At 34.8% G+C, this 21,426-nt stretch overlaps 1 protein-coding gene across 10 annotated transcripts in view; it reads right to left on the bottom strand.

Moving 5' to 3' along the window:
- l(2)gl (LLGL domain-containing protein l(2)gl) overlaps nucleotides 1–21,426 on the bottom strand; it is a 188,190-nt gene that overhangs the window by 40,027 nt on the left and 126,737 nt on the right. For 6 of the 10 annotated variants that reach the window (XM_067766627.1, XM_067766628.1, XM_067766632.1 and 3 more), the window contains one exon: nucleotides 20,126–20,458. The exons of 2 other annotated variants lie outside the window; for them this stretch is intronic. In XM_067766627.1, the coding sequence (XP_067622728.1) occupies nucleotides 20,326–20,458 (133 nt within the window). In that variant the 3' untranslated portion in view covers nucleotides 20,126–20,325. Of the gene's footprint in view, nucleotides 1–15,257; nucleotides 19,899–20,125; nucleotides 20,459–21,426 lie in introns of those variants that run through there. 2 more of the 10 variants (XR_010949715.1, XR_010949717.1) reach the window with 2 other exon arrangements.

The following is a 21,426-nucleotide window of genomic DNA, read 5'->3' as shown; positions in this document are numbered from 1 at the left end:
TGCAATGTGTCCCCACATGACACCAAACATCTCTTTAAATACAACACACTCCTGTTGAAACCGGAAGTTTCCTTGGACTCCCGTTAGAGGATATTGATGATAATTTGTGATCGGTCGCGCCTATTGGATGGAGCGAAGCACTGCTACAACAACAACTCGAAAGTGAATTCCAGCACATGCTTGTATGACAAATGTAGAAATATGTGGATAAATAATTGAATACGAGTATTAGCAGCGTACCTTAAGATTTTTATTGAAAATAATTTCCGAAAATTATAATTTTTCGATAACATTGGCATATATGTATGCATTCTTTGTCAAACATATTATACATTTGTAAATTTTCTATACAAATAGTCCAAAAAATGCTCCGCAAGTAAAATATATATGTATATGTAAAAAAATCTGAGTTTAAAAACTCGTTATGTATACGTACATATATATATATATATATATATATATATACGTGTGTGTATATATGTGTTTTAGAGATGAAATATAAATATTTATTAAAAGCATATACCTACATATGTTTTTACTTAAAAATATGTATACATGTCATTTAAATGCCAACAGTATTTTTTTTATTAAAAAGTTGTATAAATATGTATATAGTAATAACAGTAAAAAATTAATTAACGTTTTCGTTATTCAAATAGATTTTTTCCTTCGTTTTACATTTTATACATTTGTATAACGCTTAATGGAAGAAGTTGATGTTAATTACTAGATAATAAAGATTACCTGCGCATGTGTAAATGCGAATATGCTGGTTTGATGAATTGCTATAATAATACTTTCAAGTTAATAAGAAACTAAATTTTAGATAACTAGACGTGCAAAAAAAGTGTTGATGTATGTATGTTTATTACACCCCGAAGTTTGTTTATTAATCGTAAGTAAGGCAATCTATATGTTGTACTTTGTATTTTGTTGGTTGGGTGGAAGATCGTCTTAGCTGGGTTGTCGATTCACAAACGCGCCATCTCATACTCACAATTCGTACTGCTTTACTTGTAATCATAAAAACTTTGTAAATACAAAAAATTATCATACACGAACTTCACGAGATAAGTCCGAAATAGTTACCCCAAAGTAAAATAGATTTATAAAACCTTAAGCTGCAAACAGATAGAATCAACGCGCATCCAAACAAGGTGATTCAACCAATTCGCCGTGTAGAAGAATGTCAAGTCAAAAGAAAATGTTCATTGATTTCGATTACCTGACATATTGTTGTACAAGGCGTTGTACGAAAAATAAATAAGAAGAAGCAATCAGCTGTTGGGATAACAACACCTGGTACTGAATTCACCTTGGATAGAACAATCTGCCATAACTTAACTTTGACAATTAATGATCGGTTTTTAGTGCGAGTTTAAACTCCAGTTAAAGTTGCCACTTTGGCCGCTTAAGCTGAGATAAGCAGCAGAATTTTATGTTATCGAACAAAACGGCAAGGATTAACTCTAGTCAACTTTAACTGGAGTTCAAACTCGCACTGAAAAACCGGGCATAAGCGCAATAAAGTACAAAATCATAGTTTCAACTTTACTAAAAAATGGCGGCCAACGTGGTGTGGTGGTAGCGTGTTTCGCCTACCAAACCGAAATGTTTTGAGCGATTCGGCAAAAAAGTGTTAAATTAACACGTACCCTATTGTGGCGAATAATAGCATTTCTAACAGCACTACTATGCTGTTAGTAAATAAACACAACAACAGTAAGCCATTTACACACATGCATAGAAGGCGACGAAGAATATTTCACACACATAACCACAAGCTTGAAGCAAAGAGATTATTTCACACACACATATCTGTAGTCATCAGCTAAGAGCAGACGTTAACTTCTAGCAATTGTTACTCACACATACACTCGCATATAGTTAGAAGAAAACCATAAACTACAGATATATGTACATATATATAGCTAAATAATCAAGTATGAGATACAACTGTTCCTGAAGGCATGTTCATGAAAAGTCTAGACTTTAGGAGAAATAGGTGAACGAGGCTAACTAAGAGTGTAAAAGCAGCGCGGTGCAAGCTATAATTAGTCAGTTTGATTTCAACACGCTTTATGCCCAGTTTCTCAGTGCGAGTTTACAGTTAAAGTTGACTACAGTTTAGCCCTGCCACTTCGGCCGCTTAAGCTGAGCTGAGCAGCAGAATTTTATGTTATCGAACAAAGTGGCAAAGTTAAACTCTATTCAACTTTAGCTGTAGTTTAAACTCGCACTGAAAACCCGGACCTTAGTGAAGTACGCGATAATTGAAATTGTGAAGTACTGCTCCAACAGCAGTCTAAATAAAGAACATTTTGTTATACTGAATATTTGAGTTATTTATTCGACAGTTCAGAGATTCGAACGTTAACAGGAGCTGAATAATAATCAGAAATTCCCAAAATTCGTTACACTATTATGTGTGCACATTAGTTGAGTGCTGCCAACTCTTATAGGACTGATCCGGATCGTTCCAATGAGGTTTGATCGTGATCCAGAGCTGGGTGGCTTATTGTTTTTCCGATATCACCTTGTACTCGATACTTGTACTCATATAAAAGGCTCGGTAAAAGTAATCGATACCAAAATAAGTGTCGAGGGAAAACACTCGAAATGTAAAAATTCATCCATAATATGAGCCCCTAATATGAACGTTAGGGTGGTCCGTATCGTACTCTTCAATTTCTCATAAAAATTATATGGGCAATCATGGTTTTAGTACGAAATTTGCCTAAAGTTGCTAAATGTAAGTGCCCAAGTACATACATAGAATTATTATAACCATTGTAGCAGGACCAACCACCGCCTATACACATTAGGCCCTTTTAACATTGGCATGCCATAGGAGGTGGCGTGCTGCCACACATAGCTAACTTCATACATAAAGGCATTGAGAAATATCACACCCTTTCCCTTATAGCAAGGGCATCGTGCCACAACCTGCAGACTTTGGCGTATACTTTTTCTAAACATACCGAACATTGTAAATACCTTGAGAAATAGGCATGGTAATAGGGCCATGAGAAAATGCTGATCGAATTGAGTACCATTTCTATGTACATAGAAATACAGGGTCTTACAAAAGTTTCTCTTATACCTAGGTATATGGCAATACAAACATGAATAGCTTATCAATTTTTCGTCTCTCTCTTCCTTAATATGGGTTATGTTGGAAATATTGGTCTCCCTTGTTTTTGTTGTTTGTAAGCTGTTTTACAATTGTAAAAAAAAAAAAAATGTAGTGTCATATAGGTATGAGAAAACGATTTTTTTAAACCCTATTTATGTAGTTTGATAATTTTTCACTACCCGTTCATATAATCAGCAGCGATTCTATGTAAACATATTTTTCCGGTAGGCACCGAAGACGTCCAAAGGAAGAAATATAAACGATATTCATCCTACGACAGGGAACGCATAGTTAATGTTGCAAACCCGCTGAGAAGATTGGACTTCATTATCCACTTCTCTGGACATAGCATATAAAACTGCGTACACTTGGGTAACGAGTGGCAGGTTGGACAAATAAGCCCAGGGGGCAAGAAGCCAAGTAAATTAACCGAAGAACAAATAGCCGAAGGGCTAAACTAGATCGAACGGGTCTGCTGCATTACCCTGAAGAAGATACAGCTACAATTTTTGAATATTTACAATATAAATTTATCAAAATCCTCTGTAAACAATTATCTTGAGGGCAGAATGTTTACACTGAAAAAGGTGCACGCACAACCATACACAGTAAATTCACCACAAAATAAGGCCAAAAGGGCCGAATATGTCACACAACTAAACACGTTAATCCAGACTGGTAAACAGCTGATATATATTCATGAAACAAATTTTAATTTGTTTTGCAGACATTCGCGAGGTAGATCAAAACGGGGTGAACGTGCAGTACAGATGTTCTCAGTTTCCCGTGGTCCCAATATCCACCTTATAGAAGCTATCTCGGCATCATCAGTTGTGTCTTTAGACATGCAGCGATGTTCTTTCACAGCAGCTTCTTGCAGCCGCTGGATACAAACAGTTTTGCAAACGTGGCATGAATTAGGAAACAACTTGAGTGACGTGGTGATTATTTGTGATAACGTGATTGAAGCAGCCGTGCTCGAACACTCAAATGGGCTCGCACGTGTCCTTCGTTCGGGACCATATTCGCCCATGTTAACCCCAGTGGAGGCAATATGGTCCAAAATAACATCCATTGTAAAGTAAAATATGGATGTGCCCAATGTGCAAAGTGCAGATCTGACAGAGCAGAGGCTGCAATATTTAGAAAGAAAAATTGATGATGCCAAGGTAGCCGTAACCGGCGGAGATTGAGCTTCAGCAACACAGCACTGCTTTAGCTTTCATGCTGATGTACTTTCGTTGCGCGATATGCTGGCCGGGGAATGAGCAACCCAAAGCATGCATATACATTCGTTATACATTTACAAATCAAAGACTTCTTCGCTAAAAGTGGGACACTCTAATATTGATACACACATAAATTGACATACAACGTGCATCTCTTTTACCTCTGTATAACGTAATTCACAGACATATGCCATATAAAAATACATGTATATATGTAAGTCGCACAAGCACTCATTTTACAGATGTAAGAGGCGTTTTTGCTAATGTAGATATGCATGCGCAACTTTTGTCCATTCTTTTTGTTATTATGTACTATGCAATGTTACAACGTTTATATGTAATACAATTTTTACTTATTATAACTATGAAATAAATAATTACAAGTTCATAAAACTGAAGAAATTTTGTAAGCGTACTCGTTTTCAAAGTTATTGCATTCCAATTTTCCAACTTGCTTACAATTGACCTCATGATTATACTCGGTGTTGCAAAATATTCGGAGTTTGGGAATGTAGCGAGATTTTTCTGATATACATATGGAAGGGTTTTTTGTTTACATATTTATTTTGGAAATGTATGTATATGTTTAAACAATTTTGCATGCACAGATTTCCATTGGATGAAATAAAAATACCTGAAAAATTTACTGAACTTAAATTGTAATTTTCTGAACTTGAATTGTAATTTTTTGAACTTGAATTGTAATTTTCTGATTATGAATTGGAAATTTCTGAACTTGAACTGTAAATTTCTGAACTTGAATTGTAATTTTCTGAACTTGAATTGCTAATTCTGAATATGAATTGCAAATTTCTGAACTTGAATTGTAATTTCTGAACTTAAATTGGAAATTCTGAACTTGAATTGCAATTTTCTGTACTTGAGTTGTAATTTTCTGAACTTGAATTGTAATTTTCTGAACTTGAATTGTAATTTTCTGAACTTAAATTGGAAATTATGAACTTGAATTGTAATTTTCTGACTATGAATTGCAAATTTCTGAACTTGATTGGAATTTCTGAACTTGAATTGTAATTTTCTGGACTTGAATTAGAAATTCTGAATATGAATTGTAAATTTCTGGACTTTAATTGCAAATTTCTCAACTTAAATTGGAAATTCTGAACTTAAATTGTAATTTTCTGAATATGAACTGTAAATTTCTGAACTTAAACTGGAAAAGGTGTAGTTACTGACCTAACTATTATCATATGAAGTTAGAATAGTCTCCTCTTCTTTTGGTACAGTTTTGCTTATATTCTTTGATCATGTGCCCCATATATTTCAGTTCTGCGGTCAGTTATATATTTTCATTTTACTTATGAAGGAATTTTGATAACAAATTTTTTTCAGTGTTATCATATTTTTGAATAATTTTTAGTTGTCGAATTGTTAGTGTAAATTTTTTGTATCATACGCATGTGCTTGAGCTTCATACGGGAGTGCTTTTTCTTGGCACTTTCATAAGAAATTCGAGCTTTTTGATATGATTCGAAATTATATGTGAGGGCATGATTCAATCACAAGAGGTTTGCTCGACAGACACATTTTTTGACAATTGTAGCCATTTTGCTCCCGAATTGAATTGGCATTCGATAACTGTGTTATTTCTTTGCGAATTTTCGAAAAATATTAGTAGTAGAAATAGGAAGCAATCAGTTTACAAATACCCGATAAGTACTGAACTGCATAATTCTTTCGAACATTTTTTAAATTTTCTGATGAATTTATTAACTATGCCATGATCTATTAGTGTGGGTGAACATAGGTTTTATGAAAAGTACGGACACCAAGGAATCGTGCACTTTCGTAAACCCATGAACATACGAAACCTAAACCAAATAAAAATTCATCGTTCAACGTCAACAACCGATTCGCGTAAAAATGTCATTAGTAATTGAGCACGTTAACTTACTTCATTCCGTATATTCGGAACATAGGTCTCCATTTAAGCATTTGAGGAACGTTTTACATTTGGAATATTATGTATATACTTATTTGGAATAGTCGGACCTCGTGAGGTAGTATCAAATGAACGTATTCCGAATTTTCTACATTAACGGTTTATCCGAAACGCTTCCACTTAATACTTAACGGAAAAGAGCTTTCCGAAATTCCAGAGTAAAAAGGTCAATACGACCTGTGTAGCAGGGCCGCCCAAAACCTTAACTCTTCTGTCAAAGTCAAGGTAGGAATATAATAATAATAAGCCATTTTCTTTTATTTTTGTTTTTGTCAGTTCATTGCGGCTGCTGAGTAGAGTATCACCCTATGTCGGCTGCCTGTTCAAAATCGTGCTATCTCAAAATATTTTCTAAAATTTCCCAATTCAGGATTTGTCACAAATCTGCCCTATATTAGAGTTAGATTGAAGAACGCTTCACCTCAGAATGATTTTCATTAACTCCATGCATTGAACTTATGCTCATATAAGCAGTTTTTGAAACCAAGTGCATTTTTGAATAAACTTCTACTACAATTTCCACTTAAGGGAATTGAATTACTCCCCTTTTTCCTTTCTTCGTAAAAGCAACCCGTCCAGATTTTTCAATTTGGGAGTGTCAAAGATCTGTCATCATTGGAGAACAAACCTCTAGTAATTGAATCATGATGTGAGGGCATATCGTAGTGCGACAAATATTTTTTTTTCATATTTGAAGTGTGAATTTGTATCTGTGCCTATGATTCAAGGCAAAACAAAAACAAAAGTGCTACAAGTGTTATAAGGGTTGAGCAGCAGTGCCCATAAACTTCAATAACAAAACTTTTAACTAGTTTCTCGTACCTAATTACATCTAATCCGGTTCCGTTGTTGCGCAGTTGAAACTTTTAAGACGCTTGATTTTTTATCTGAGGCATCGGGCTAGATTCAGTAAATGTGAGTTGAAAACCTAGGAGTGCGGGTTCAAATCCCACTCCCGGGAGAAGGCTTCGAAGAGATTTGCAAAGTATAATCGAAACAGCTGTCGCCTTGTCCGTCCTGGTGTTACGTTGTTTAAAATTTTCCCAAATTATTAAATAAATTAAATAAAAAAATTGCTTCAAATAAATGTGTTTATACATTTAAAAGCAATTAGGGCAATCCGCGCTAAATTCATACAAAAAGAAAATTAATTTAACAAATTATTATACTCGATGAATTACAAAGCTGCACATTTGAAGAGCTTTCACTAATATTCGTGAACTTTGCATTAAACTTTATTAACTAATATTAATCATTGTACATCTTTTGTTTTAAATATTGACATCGTATGATCGTATTTTAATGTAAGCTTGCATAATCAATCAGATGAAAAATGTATGCAGTTTTATTTAACTCTCAGTGGGTTAAAGGACTTAGAATAAAGGCGCGGTGGGCACGCCTGTCATAAGAAGTGTTTAAAATCCACAGACGGGGTCATATCAAATCATTTCCGATATGGTAGGTCTAGTACATTAATGGTGATGGTTTCCGGAACGTATCTGATCAATATCCGGCGAGGGACCATGTTCATCGGTGATGCTCCTAAAAACCTTAGGGGAAGACACTCCCCTAGTTACAAGAAAAGCATAAGAGTTGTATTTATCAATGGGAAATGTGAGGAAAGACAGAAGCTTTAAATATTTTAAGGTAATTAATACGGTGCGTGGCTCGACTCAAAGTCCCCAAAATAGCAGACGTTTGGGGTGAGAGTGGACTAAAAACCGCCCGTATGATCATGATTGAGAAAGCGTAATCAAAAAATTTAAGGTCTCAGTACAAATCCAAATTTTTAATCGGAATTTTAAGTCCAATTATTCCTACAATTTTTAAAAACAGTTCGGAAGATATTGAAAAAATTAGAAATAATATGGAAATTTGAAACCGGGTTTTAAGTAACTTCTCTATGAGCTAGAGGCTAAAAATTTAGAGCTTAATTCAGAGGCCGATTACAGCCGATGACACAATGGAAAGTTTCGCTAGGGGGCGCACGGACTGAGATATTTAGAAAAATCAAACGGAACGCAGGGAATTTTGGAATTGATTTTTATGTAAGTTCTCATTGAGCTACAAGCGTAAAAAGAAAAAGAAAAGGAGACAAACATTCCGTTAGATGGCGCACGGATCGAAATATTTAGATAAGAATTTGGAAATTTGGAGTTTTGAACTACAAACATGAAACTTCACAGATAGGTTAAGACGCTGCGGCAAAGGATCAAAAGGAGACAAAAATTCCGTAAGGTGGCGCACGGATCGAATTAATTATATAAAAAATATTTAGATACGAGTTTCAAAATTGGAAATTAAGTGCATACTTTGAATTGCACAATGCGCGAGATCAGCAACTGCAAATTGCATTAAATCAAGCTCATGCGCTAAACCTTTTCAAAAATCCAGAACAATTTGAAGAGGCCGAGTTCGTAGAAGAGGAAACTAACGAGAAAGTATTGACAAATGAGCAGTTCCAAAATGCATACGCTGCTATGAATGTGCGACAGAAAAATTTGCTTAGCTCAATAGCTCGAAACATTAATGACCAACTGAAATCGCGTGAGGATATTTGTTACCGGAGGTGCTGGCGTTGGTAAAACATTTATGCCCCTATTACGGTATACAACTCAACTTAGCTGGGTTGTAATTAAAACAACTCAACTTTCAGACAACTCAACTCCTGTTTGGTATTACGAATTACATTTTATTTCAGTTGAAGTTGAATTGGTGTCGCCAACCTAGGAAAGTGATGATTTGACAGATAAATGAACAGCTGACCAATTTGTGGCGGAAATTTAAGCGAAAGAAAAGTGATTTTGTTATTACAAGATATTATATGATATGAAATCTATTTTATAATGGCGAAAATGTTGGCGATTGACATGTCGCGAATACGGAAAACATTCATTCCAGTCCCTTGAAACTACCTAGCACCAAGTAAGAAAATGTTTAATTGACAAATGATGAGCTTCGAATGAAGTTATTTGGCAGATTTGAAAAGAAGCATTTTGCTCAGTACTAAACAAAATTAGGAACCATTTCCGCAAACGCTTTCGGGGGAAACCTGTACCCCTCTATTTTTGCGTGGTATCAAAAAACGCGTTTCGATCTCCGTTTTTAGGATTCAAAAGCGGAAATTAGAAATTTTATTTCTTTCGAAAAATACTTAAAAACCCACAAAATAGCCCGAGTTCCGAAATATGAAGCCCGATCCACAGTTTTTTTTCGCACAGAACATCTTTCTGCGTTGGCGGTCTTTGGCCACGATTTATAAAAATAACCCTGGGTTCCAACACCTGATTTAGTGTGTACAAAAAATATGGCAAAATATAATCACATGATATTTTAAACTGAAATGATATGACAGAAATTAAATGTTTAATTTTTGTTTTCGGATTCTTAAATCGGAGGTCGAAACGTGTTCTTTGATACCAACTTTGAAAATTCTTGTTAAAAATTAGGTGGTGAACCGTCTTGTAAAATGTTACATTTTATCAAAAGAACTGCAAAATTGTATGAGAATGATGAAATATGAATGCTAGTAATCAGTTGTAAGATTTTGACGTCTCTGAAAACTACACTAACACAAGGTTGTAAACGGTAATGCCACAAAATGTTGTTAGACTAGGCAACTCAACCGACATTTTTTTGACATGTTGAATTGTAATCTGTAATACCAAATTGCGAAATTTCAACCCAACCAAAGTTGAGTTGTAAACGGTAATAGGGGCATTATATTTAATGCTCTAAAGAATTTAGTAAATCGCTGCTATGGCAAAAAAACGGCAAAAGTAGGTGCTTTAACTGGTGTGGCAGCCCGAATGTTGGCGGTAGAACTTTGCACACATTGTTTAAGAAGGATGGTAAAATGGTTGGTAGTCTGGCACATCTGACTGGCAACTATTTGAAGGTCCTGCGAAATCAGTGGAAATATACAGTTTTTGTTCATCGACTATGAAATGCTGTGCATGATTGATTCACGATTATGACAGTTAAAGAAGAGGAGGAACAACTTTTCGGAGGTATTAACATAATGGTCTTTGGTGATCTATTTCAATTGCCACATATTCGGTGAGCACAGGTGTTTGATCAGCCCGCTCGATTCGTTCCTGCTACCCATTTATGGAGATTTTTTAGCATTGTTGAACTAACAGAAAATATGCGCCAGCATGGTGACAAGACTTTTGCGGACTTGTTGAACGCCCTTCGAATTGGTGAACTAAATGCACCACATTTCTCTATACCGATGTCTAAGGTGCTAACTGACTCATCCGGTGACTTCACTATAGACAAAGCCATTAAAATTTATCCTAGTCGGGCCCAGGTCGATGCACATAATACAGCTGTCCTTAACCATTATCGGAATCAAGGCACACATATTTATAGAATTAAGGCCCAGGATGTTCTAGTGAGCGTTTCAAGAAATGCTAACAACATAAATATGGAAAACATAGTGTCAGGTGATGTAAACAAAACTGGAGAACTACAAAACATTTTAGAAATATTTACCGGGGCAAGGGTTATGTTACGCTCTAGCATTAACATGGATCAAGGACTTGTTAATGGTGCTATGGGCGTTATAACTGAAATAGTGTGGCCGTTATACCGAAGGGATCAAATGTTCGACGATGACATTCCACCTGTTTACATTGATTTTGGGCGCGAGGGTGATAATTTAATTAAACCCGGGTCTGTACAGTTCCCTGCGTTACAAAATTATGGCACTATTGAACGAGTACAGCTTCCAACTATATTGTGTTGGGCTTGCACAGTTCACAAAATGCAAGGGGTACGGTGCATAACGCAGTGATGTGCCTAGGGTCTGCACTTTTCGCCAAACGCCAGGCATATGTGGCATTGAGCCGAGTAAAATCTTTGAATGGTATTTATATAGAAAAGCTCTATTGTGCCAAACTAATGGGGAAAAAACCATGCAACGAGAAAGCTATGGACGAAATGGAGCGATTGCGCCAATTAGAGTCTCCACGAGAAAATAACATGTTCTGAAAGCTATTATACAAATATATTGAAGCCTTCTTTATTAACGTTAATATACATGCATACATACATGATATACATGCTTCATTTCATAAAATACAACCCTGCCAACTATGGCTACCCACTTTTTGTCATTTTCACCACGAACTCCAAGACCAACGCACATTATGAAAACTTTTTTTGTTATTTCCACAGCAAAACTATGTTACTCTTCTTTCTACAATGAGTGCAAATGAAACAAGATGATTTTAAAATTATTCAAAAAATGACAAACAAAACAGCTGTTAAAAATAAATTTGTAATCATAAAATCTGAGGTAAAACATGTAAAAATTATTCAAATTGCTAAATTTTTGGTAAAACTTGGAATCTTATAATATTTATTCCGAAAAGAGTAATTGTTGTTTTTATATTTTTCAGGTATGCTTGAATAGAACTATACGATTAAGCTTAGATTTCCCCAGCGGGTTAGGGGATCGGAATATACCCGCGGTAGGTATGCCTGTCGTAAGAGGCGACTAAAATACCAGATTCAAGGAGATGTGTAGCGCAACCTTTCAGGTTGCCAGCGCAATATATAGCTTCTCCAAACCCAATTGTCAACCTCACCTATCCGCGGCGAATCCTGTTTCACTAACAGACGAGGCTCTGGCAAACCCAAGCTCCTCATGGAACTTGGGGGTAGGGAGGGAGGGAATGGCCTGAAGGTTTAACGTGGCTACATAAATCGTTCCCGAGATGGTCGGGCTAGCACCTTAATGGTGCTATGGTATCGGAGCGTACCGGATTTGTATCCGGCAAAGGACCATCACATCGATAACACTCCCCAAAGCCTTCGGGGAGCAACCTTATCGCTACAACAACAACATTAAGCTTAGATTTTGCTTTTTCCCAGCTCCAAAAGATGATGACAACGCAAATGGATTTTGGATGACTAGAAATGTTTGCATATTCATCCCTACTTTTTCCTTGCAGAGCTGCAGCAAAGAAAAATGGTTTGCCTGTCTACACAAGTGGGATCTAAGAAGGTTGGGGTCAGGTCCTGGAATATACATTAAATTCCACCCAGGCTGCTGGCCCTTTGTAAAAGTTCATGACGTTGCTTAATCCCAGCTCAAATGGCGAACGTCGAATTTTATAAGTAAGTGGAATATATTGGGGATCGATTGCGCGATTTTTGCGTTTGTTGTACTTATAAGAATGGAAAGGTAAAGACGCTGGTGGGCACAAGAAACCAGACCATACGGGGGAGTACTCAAATTATATTAGTTAATTTTTCGACACACGCAACAGAAGTACTCTTCTGAATCGGCAAATAGTTCAACAACAGCCTGGACTGGAAGAGTAAATAATACCGCACTCCTGGTTGGAGTGGAGATGGAGAAACATCTATATTTTGTTTTAATTTATTTTATTTTCTATTATTTTATTTTTTTAATTTAATTTAATTTTGTAAAAAAAACTTTGAGAAATGGTTTAAGGTCTAATGAGGATTGGTTGGTTAACAAAACCGAAATTGATGTACAGAAAGAATGTCGCTGATTGTTGTCCCTGGGAAATAAATTTGCACTACCAGTCTCAAAGAAATCTTTTTCACCCATACATATGATTGCCGACATCGAACAAGGAGTCCAAAGGATCGAAGATGAAGATCATAAAAATACGGTACGATGCAGGATTGCGAATAGAATAAGCAACTACAAAAACAAAATGAAATGTGCACCAAAAGAAAAATTTATTTTGAAGGTTTACGATGAAACGGCCAAATTTATAAATAAACACAAGGACTTTATAATAATAACTAGTGCAGATAAAGGTAACAAAACTGTGATTATGTACAAGACGGAATATAAAAATAAGATAAAGGACCTTCTAAGTGACAAGCAAACGTACAGAACGATGAGAATTGACCACACGCAACAGTTGTTAAGGAAAAACAACACCCTCGTAAATGAAATATATAAGCAAAAGAACATTGACGCGAAAACTAGACAATTATTGACATGCCATGCAGCTAGTGCACCTAAATTATACGGACTACCAAAAATTCACAAGGAAAACATTCCACTTAGACCCATTTCATCGTCAGTTAACGTCCCATGCTACAAACTCGCTAAATTTATTGGAAAAATATTAAAGAATATTGTCTCGGAAAATTATAATATCAAGAACTCGTTACAACTGAAAGATTTAAAAGAAACTAGAATCGAAGACGACGAAATACTGGTATCCTTTGACGTCGTTTCGCTTTTTACGAACATCCCAATCCACTTAGCAATCCGAACAATTATGCAACAGTGACCAACTCTAGAGAACCAAACAACTCTTACGAGGAAGCAATTTCTATCGGTCCTAGAATTTTGTTTGAGAGACAACAACTACTTTGTTAGCGACGAAATAATATACCAACAAATATTTGGAATGCCAATGGGGAATCCTCTACCCCGACTGTAGCGGACATTGTCTTAGACAAAATACTAGACGATAGTATAGCTGAATTAAGATCAAAAGGAATCTATATAAAGAAATATGTAGACGACACATTTGCTATAATTCAGAAAACGGACGTAGAAATGATATTGAAAACCCTCAATAACCAACATACAAAAATCAAATTTACTTGTGAAGAAGAAGAAAATAAAAAGTTGGCGTTTTTGGATATTCAACTCCACAGATTCAACAATGGCATAAAAACAAACTGGTATGCCAAGTCTGTAGCCTCGTCCAGGGTATATGGTCCAGTCCTAGGACATCGCAATGTTAATTGGACCATATTTTTTGTATGGATTGTGGTTAATTTTGGAGCACTCGGTTGGTCCATAGCGAGTACTCCATACATGCATGCATGGAGTACTCGCGATTTCGCAAACATTCAAATCAGAACACAAAAGCAGATAACCAAAAGAAAATATTTACCGGCATAACATATGTACCAGGACTAACAGACATGAAAACGTTAGGCACATACATACCCAACAACACTATAGCTTTTGCGCATCGACCACATCAAACACTTAATACAATATTTACAAAAACTAAAGACAAAACAAAAAAGGAACAACAACACAACGTTATTTATGAAATTAAATGTAATGGCAAAGAAGGCGAACCCTGCGACAAAATATATATAGCAACAACGAAGCGAGCTTTGGGAGTAAGAATAGGCGAACATAAAGCAGACGCAAAAAATAGAAAGATGACGACAGCCTTGGCGCAGCACATCAACAAATTCGATCACTCAGCTGATTTCGAATAATAGATGTGGAAAGCAAAATAAAGAAAAGATTAACGTTGGAAGGGCTTCGAATCCAACAGCAGATAAATAATGCAATGAACTACAAAGAGGATGTAGATAATATCAGCTGTGCATACAAATGTGTGATAACCAACAATTGACGAACAGCTGGGGTAGAGTGTAGATGGTTTTTTAAATGTAAAAATTTTGTTTATGTTAAATGTATATATTTTTGTAAAAATTTGTAGTTAATTTGCAGTCTACAATTTATGTTATGGTATGTATGTACTATAATTTAGAAAAATATTTTCTAATTATGTTTTCTTGTCAAAATAAATACATAGTCTACCTGAAGAAGACACAATAACGTGTCGAAATGCGTCGGAGAAAAAAAGAAAAACTAATGTTTTTGCTTTAAATTGAACGAACAAAAAGCTCTTACAAATAAATAAACTTAATTTAATTTTATTTTAGTTTTATTTTATTTTACTTTATTTAATTTTGTTTTATTATATTTGAACGTATTTTTTATTTCTTTTTTATTTTAATTAATTTCAATTTACATTATTTTATTTTATTTAATTTTATTTCATTTTCGTTTGTTTTATTTTAATTTAATTTACATTATTTTATTTTATTTTATGTTGTTTTGTTTTATTTTAATTTTGTTTTATTTTATTTTAATGTATTTTATTTTTTAATGTATATATTTTTTATTTCAATTTACATTATTTTATTTTATTTCATTTGTTCAATTTCCTTATACCGTTACTATTTTATTTTTAATAAAATAAATTTATTAATTTTTGTATTTGCAATGGATTTATTATTATAATAAATCTATTTTTAATTATAAGCTCCTTTGTCTAGATGTATATTGGCAGATATATGTAAAGTTTTTCAAATGTTTTATTTGTCGTATTTTGAAATTTTTGATTAAAAATAAAAATTAAATAAAAGGTATTGAAATTATTTTGGTTATTTTGATAATGTGTTCTGGATATATTATTCGTTCGGTTGGCAGCCCTGCCTTGCTGTCACTCCCCCGAAATTTTTTATTAGAGAAGTGAAGCTCTACGTTTTCCCATATGTTGCTTTTGAATAAGTGTGATAAGGATGGGAAATCACACTACCAGAAAAACATATTTCACCATGGATAATATCGGCACCTCGCCGAACAAAATTATCCAACTAATTATCCAATTTTTTGGGTAGCGTCAATATATGATTGCCCAAATTTTTATCCACTCATGGTTGGTAGGGAAGTATAGCTCACATTTCTTTAAAAAAGTAAATTAAAGCAAGCCACATACTCACTTGCAGCAATCCAAATCTGGCATATATGAATAATTTTCAGGAGTTTAAGAATTAATGTAGCTTGACGTATTTCTTTAATATGTACTTTATTGTATTGATACAAGTATTGTACGCATTCTGAATTAATAAAAGTAAGTTTTTCACCTTGTAAATCATAAGTCAGTACTCTTTTCCACTTAGAACTGAAAAAGAGAAAATAAAAAGATAATAAAAAAATGTTAAGCAATTCCTTTATATTGTAACGAATTTAGGGAAATTCCGCTTATTTGAAACCTGCTAACGTTCGAATCGCTAAACTGTTGAATAAATCACTCCACTATTTAGTATTGCAAGCTGGTCTTTATTTAGATTACATCAAGAGTAGTACTTCACAATTATACTTCACAACCAATAGCGTGTTTAAATCAAAACTGATTCATCATTCCTCAGCTTGCGCTGCTTTTATATTCTCTGCTGCCTCGTCAGCATATTTCTCCAAAAGTCTAGACGTTTCGCCTTCTAGAATCTCTTGCTTGGTTACCAGCGATATACATGTATATATATTTTTTTAAGTTTTTTAACTTTAAATGAAATAATAAGTACTCTAAAGGAAAGCGATGAAGAAAATCCCAGAAAATGCCAACGTCACTTGATTTATTTCAAAACACTTTCTAAGGCCCGGGTTTTCAGTAGTTGGATAAGCTAAGCTTAAACTCTAGTCAAATTTAAACTCCAGTTAAACTACTGACCAGTTTTTCAGTCACAGTTTAAAGATGCCTTTGGGGTTGGATTTTTTGTGCGGCAACATTGGTTTTTTATTATCTAGATCATTTGTAGATACGGCAACAGCTGGATTTTGTTTACCCAACAAACATGGAAAAAAATTCTCCAGCTGAATATATATCTAGTTTAGGAGGTAATATCCAACATCATTATTTAATTATTTTTAAACCAGATAGTTCTCGAGGTGATATCCAGCTTCATTATCCAATCACTAACAACCTTTGAGAAATTTTGTAAAATTAAGAGTTTTCGAGTTGATCTCCAACGTCATTAATATTATTTTATTACTTATTATCCAACTTACGAGAGATTTTGAGAAATTTACAGTTCTCAAATGAATATTCAACACATTTCTCCAGTTGATATCCTATACTGGATGGATATCGAGTTGAGGTGGAGTTGAAAACAAATCTCCAAGATGGTACCCCAAAAACCAACAGCTGTTTACTGTGAGAAATAAACACTTGGTTTTTAGCAGTCATGAGGCGTAATTGATTAAAAATGAATTACACATATTTTATTTTATTTTCTTGAAATTACTGTAGTATGGAATCTAACATTTGAGTCCAGTTAGAGAACCACAAATTGGGGAATTAAATTTTTACAACTTAAGTAATATTATGTTTGCTTTATAAAAAATTCCCTTTTTTTTGAGTACGCTACGATTTTCAAGTTCAGTCACTGTTTCGAAACAACCGTTGAGATTTTAGAAATATGCCTAGTTATCAACTTCAGTTCTAATGGTACTCAAGCCTAAATGCTTGTTGGGTATATTCGTACGAATGCAAATAACTGATAGGTTAACTAGAGTTTAACCCTGCCAGATCGGCCGCTTAAGCTAAGCTTAAACTTCAGTTAAAGTAGACTGAAAAACTGCGGAATAATTTTAAGCGTAGTTTAACTGACAAACAGAGTTGAACTTGTACTGAAAAACCGGGCTTAAGATGACTTTCTGCAACTCATCGTATTGAATTCAAATGAATACGCCTTATAGCACAACGAAGCAGGTAATATAATGGCAAACGAAATCAGATGCCTTATTGGAATTTTAATTTTGAGTGGCTACAACACTGTGGCGGGACGTCGGATGTATTGGCAAAATGTCAGAGACAATCGTCATCATTAACATATATTATTATTATATTAGCTTCACTTGTATGTATGCTTGTTTGTAACTCTCTTGGCTAGGCGCGCAAAGGGTAGTTAGACCCATATAGCAGCAGTTATTGTAGTGGTTAAATAACTCGCTACAAAACGAGTTGTGCTTGATAGCGGAGACACGAACCTCTGTGATACGCTGCTATCAACATCAAATATCTATGTGGATTGTTGATACAAAAACGGCACCATATTTGCGTGTTTTTTTAAACTATATTTATTTTGTATCAAATTCAATGCGTAGGGATCGGTTTGAGTCCATTATAAGAAACTTACACTTCGTAGATAATAATAACCTGGAAAATAAATTACTTGCGCCTAAAACAGTTCAGCATACCGTTGACGAACAGATGGTCCCATATTACGGAGGTCGCGGATGCAAGCTGTATATACAGGGTAAGCCCATAAGGTATGAGTATCAGTTTTGGGTTGGGCGAAGTATAAGGGTTACATGATTTGGTTTGAAGCATACCAAGGCGCCGAAACTTTTCCTAGCAATGCATACAAGGATATGGGGTTTGGTGCCAGCGTAGTTTTATCCTACTGTGCGATTTTAACTCAAAGCAACCTGATGTTATTCATTGGCTGTACTTTGACAATTTGTTCACCTCAATAAGCTTATTAGTAGTCAGAAAGTCGCAATATAAAAGGGACTGGAACGATTCGTCATAATCGATTAGCAACTCTCCTCTTCCAAAAAAAGACAGAACTGCAGAAAAAAGAGAGGGAATGGTTTGACTACCATAAAATTCGTGCTAACAACATAATAGTAAGTCGCTGAAAAGATAGCAATTCTATTTACGTAGCTTCGAATATTGATCCTGTTTCAGCCTCTAAAGAAGTTACACTTTGGTTCCAAAAGGATAAAAAGCATTTAAAAGTTCATCAGCCACGTCTATCCACGAGTACAATCGCTTCATAGGGGGGGTCGATCGAGCAGAGGAAAATATTAGCCTATACCGTGTTTCCATTCGAGGAAAAAGATATTCCTCTATTTTTGCGCATTGCATTGATCTTGCTGAGCACAATGCATAGCAAATTCACATAGGTTGGGGAGACAAAATGGACCACTTTTAGACGACGTATCGCTACTTTACTTATATCTACATATGGAAATACTTTGGTAATTCTTCCATCACACTCATCAGCCGATATCAAATTCGATAGAAAGGATCATTTACTAACTAAGATTACACGAAAATCAGACGAAAAATGTAAACAGTTACGTTGCGACAAATGTCATAAAAAGACCACTACTTGCTGCATTAAATGTGATGTGCCGCTACATGCAAAGTGTAATGTTGAGCGCCATAAATTTTTGTTTTTTTACCATAAAAGATTCTGAACAGAAACGATTTAAAATGTCTCTATGAAACCAAAAGTTACTACTTATTCCTTGTGTATGCGGCCAGCGTACTACATGTAGTACACCTTTTAAAATCGTTTTAATATTATTATTTTTTTTTTAATTTAATATTTTGTTAAAAGAACGGTATTCAAAAAAATTGTGGAAATCGCTCCACTACAAGGACCGTGAGCACATATGGGTTAAGATACGAGCAACACTCAGCCAATGCTTAAAAAATGCCTTCTCAGTTGCCGATTAAAAAGTATCTTAAAAACAAATAAAGGCTCGATAACCTCCGAAGAGATTTTAGGCAGAACTTCTCTTCCAATTTGCGTCGTGCTCCTTTCAATTTTTCCTACAAATTGCCGATACGGGACCCACATGTTTTACACCGACTCCGAACGGCATCTGCAAGGCAGATGAGCTTTCACTGAGAAGCATTTCATGAAAGAAATACAGTCGCAGTGTTAACTAAATCCCCGTTTAGAAACCCTTATTTTGGAAAAAGCTTGTTTCTAAATTTTTGATATTGCTTTGCCCGGGAATTGAACCCAGGATCTTCGGTGGGGTAGGCGAAGCACGCTACCACCACAACACGGCGGCCGCCAAAAGCATCTTACCTCTTTCAAAAAGTCAATACATCGGCAGTCCACATATGTCGGTCGTTTTTGAGCCAAATTATGAGATAGGCAATTGCTTCAACCAAATTTATGTATTGGAAGTTTCCAACCATTTCCTGAGAAGGCGCGTTTTCGAAGCGATACCCTAGGTAGCCGTCAATTTTTCTTTTGTTTTATATTAGTTCATTTTGTATGTAAAAATGTAAATATGATTTAAATAATGTTCTTTAATTATTTTGTGGATGGGTGCAACCAAAAAAAGCTGTTAGCAAACGAAAGCTTGTGATAAACAATGTAAGTGGTTTTGCGAATTTAGGTAATTTCAGACGTAAAGGGAACTTAAAATTAAAAAGTGAATTAAATAGAACTCAATGGAAAAATTCAGAAATTCATATATATTCTAGTATATTACTTATCGGAGAAAAATAAGTCTAGTTGAATGTAAATGAAACTATAAAGTAGATGATATTGCAATATGAAGCGATAATTTGTAAACATACTTTTAATATCGTACGCTGAAGTAGATGTTAAAATATTCTTTTCAATGGAACTTGTGCCATTCTGCATTGAATCTAAAATTGACTTTCTTCACGCTTTGTAGTTTTTGTTGTAACTGTTTCACTTTCTCCATTGGTTTTTTCGTGCGAAACACTAGTGATAGTCGATTTAATAACCACAGAGCTGCTGTTAGTTTCTGTTGTATTGCTAAAAAAAATAAAACAAAATTTAAATTTAATAAATTTGTATTTAATGCCAATTTCATACAGAAGCTTAATGAAATAATTAGTCAAGTTTTCCGCATTAAAGTCCTTATTGAACTTAAAGTTCCACACAAAATACAATTCTTAATTATCTCGTTCTTAGAGCATATGATTTCTTCTCGAACACAAGCGAGAATTTTGAGACCGGAGAAACCGAGAACTCGCGTGATTCTCGTATCTCGAAATACTCGTAAAGCTCGCGAGCTTCTCGACATTAAAATTAGTGGCGCCATTACAACAAATGTTTTTGCACTCTGTTCCTTTTTATACTCAGTTGAGCAGAGCTCACAGAGTATATTAAGTTTGATTGGATAACGGTTGGTTGTACATATATAAAGGAATCGAGATAGATATAGACTTCCATATATCAAAATAATCAGGATCGAAAAAAAATTTGATTGAGCCATGTCCGTCCGTCCGTCCGTTAACACGATAACTTGAGTAAATTTTGAGGTATCTTGATGAAATTTGGTATGTAGGTTCCTGAGCACTCATCTCAGATCGCTATTTAAAATGAACGATATCGGACTATAACCACGCCCACTTTTTCGATATCGAAAATTTCGAAAAACCGAAAAAGTGCGATAATTCATTACAAAAGGCAGATAAAGCGACGAATCTTGGTAGATGGGTTGAACTTATGACGCAGAATAGAAAATTAGTAAAATTTTGGACAATGGGCGTGGCACCGCCCACTTTTAAAAGAAGGTAATTTAAAACTTTTGCAAGCTGTAATTTGGCAGTCGTTGAAGATATCATGATGAAATTTGGCAGGAACGTTACTTCTATTACTATATGTACGCTTAATAAAAATTAGCAAAATCGCAGAAGGACCACGCCCACTTTAAAAAAAAAATTTTTTTTAAAGTAAAATTTTAACAAAAAATTAATATCTTTACAGTATATAAGTAA

Source organism: Eurosta solidaginis, chromosome 2, assembly GCF_040869045.1.
Source record: "Eurosta solidaginis isolate ZX-2024a chromosome 2, ASM4086904v1, whole genome shotgun sequence".
NCBI lineage: Eukaryota > Metazoa > Arthropoda > Insecta > Diptera > Tephritidae > Eurosta > Eurosta solidaginis.
This window is presented reverse-complemented; position numbering and strand designations above follow the sequence as displayed.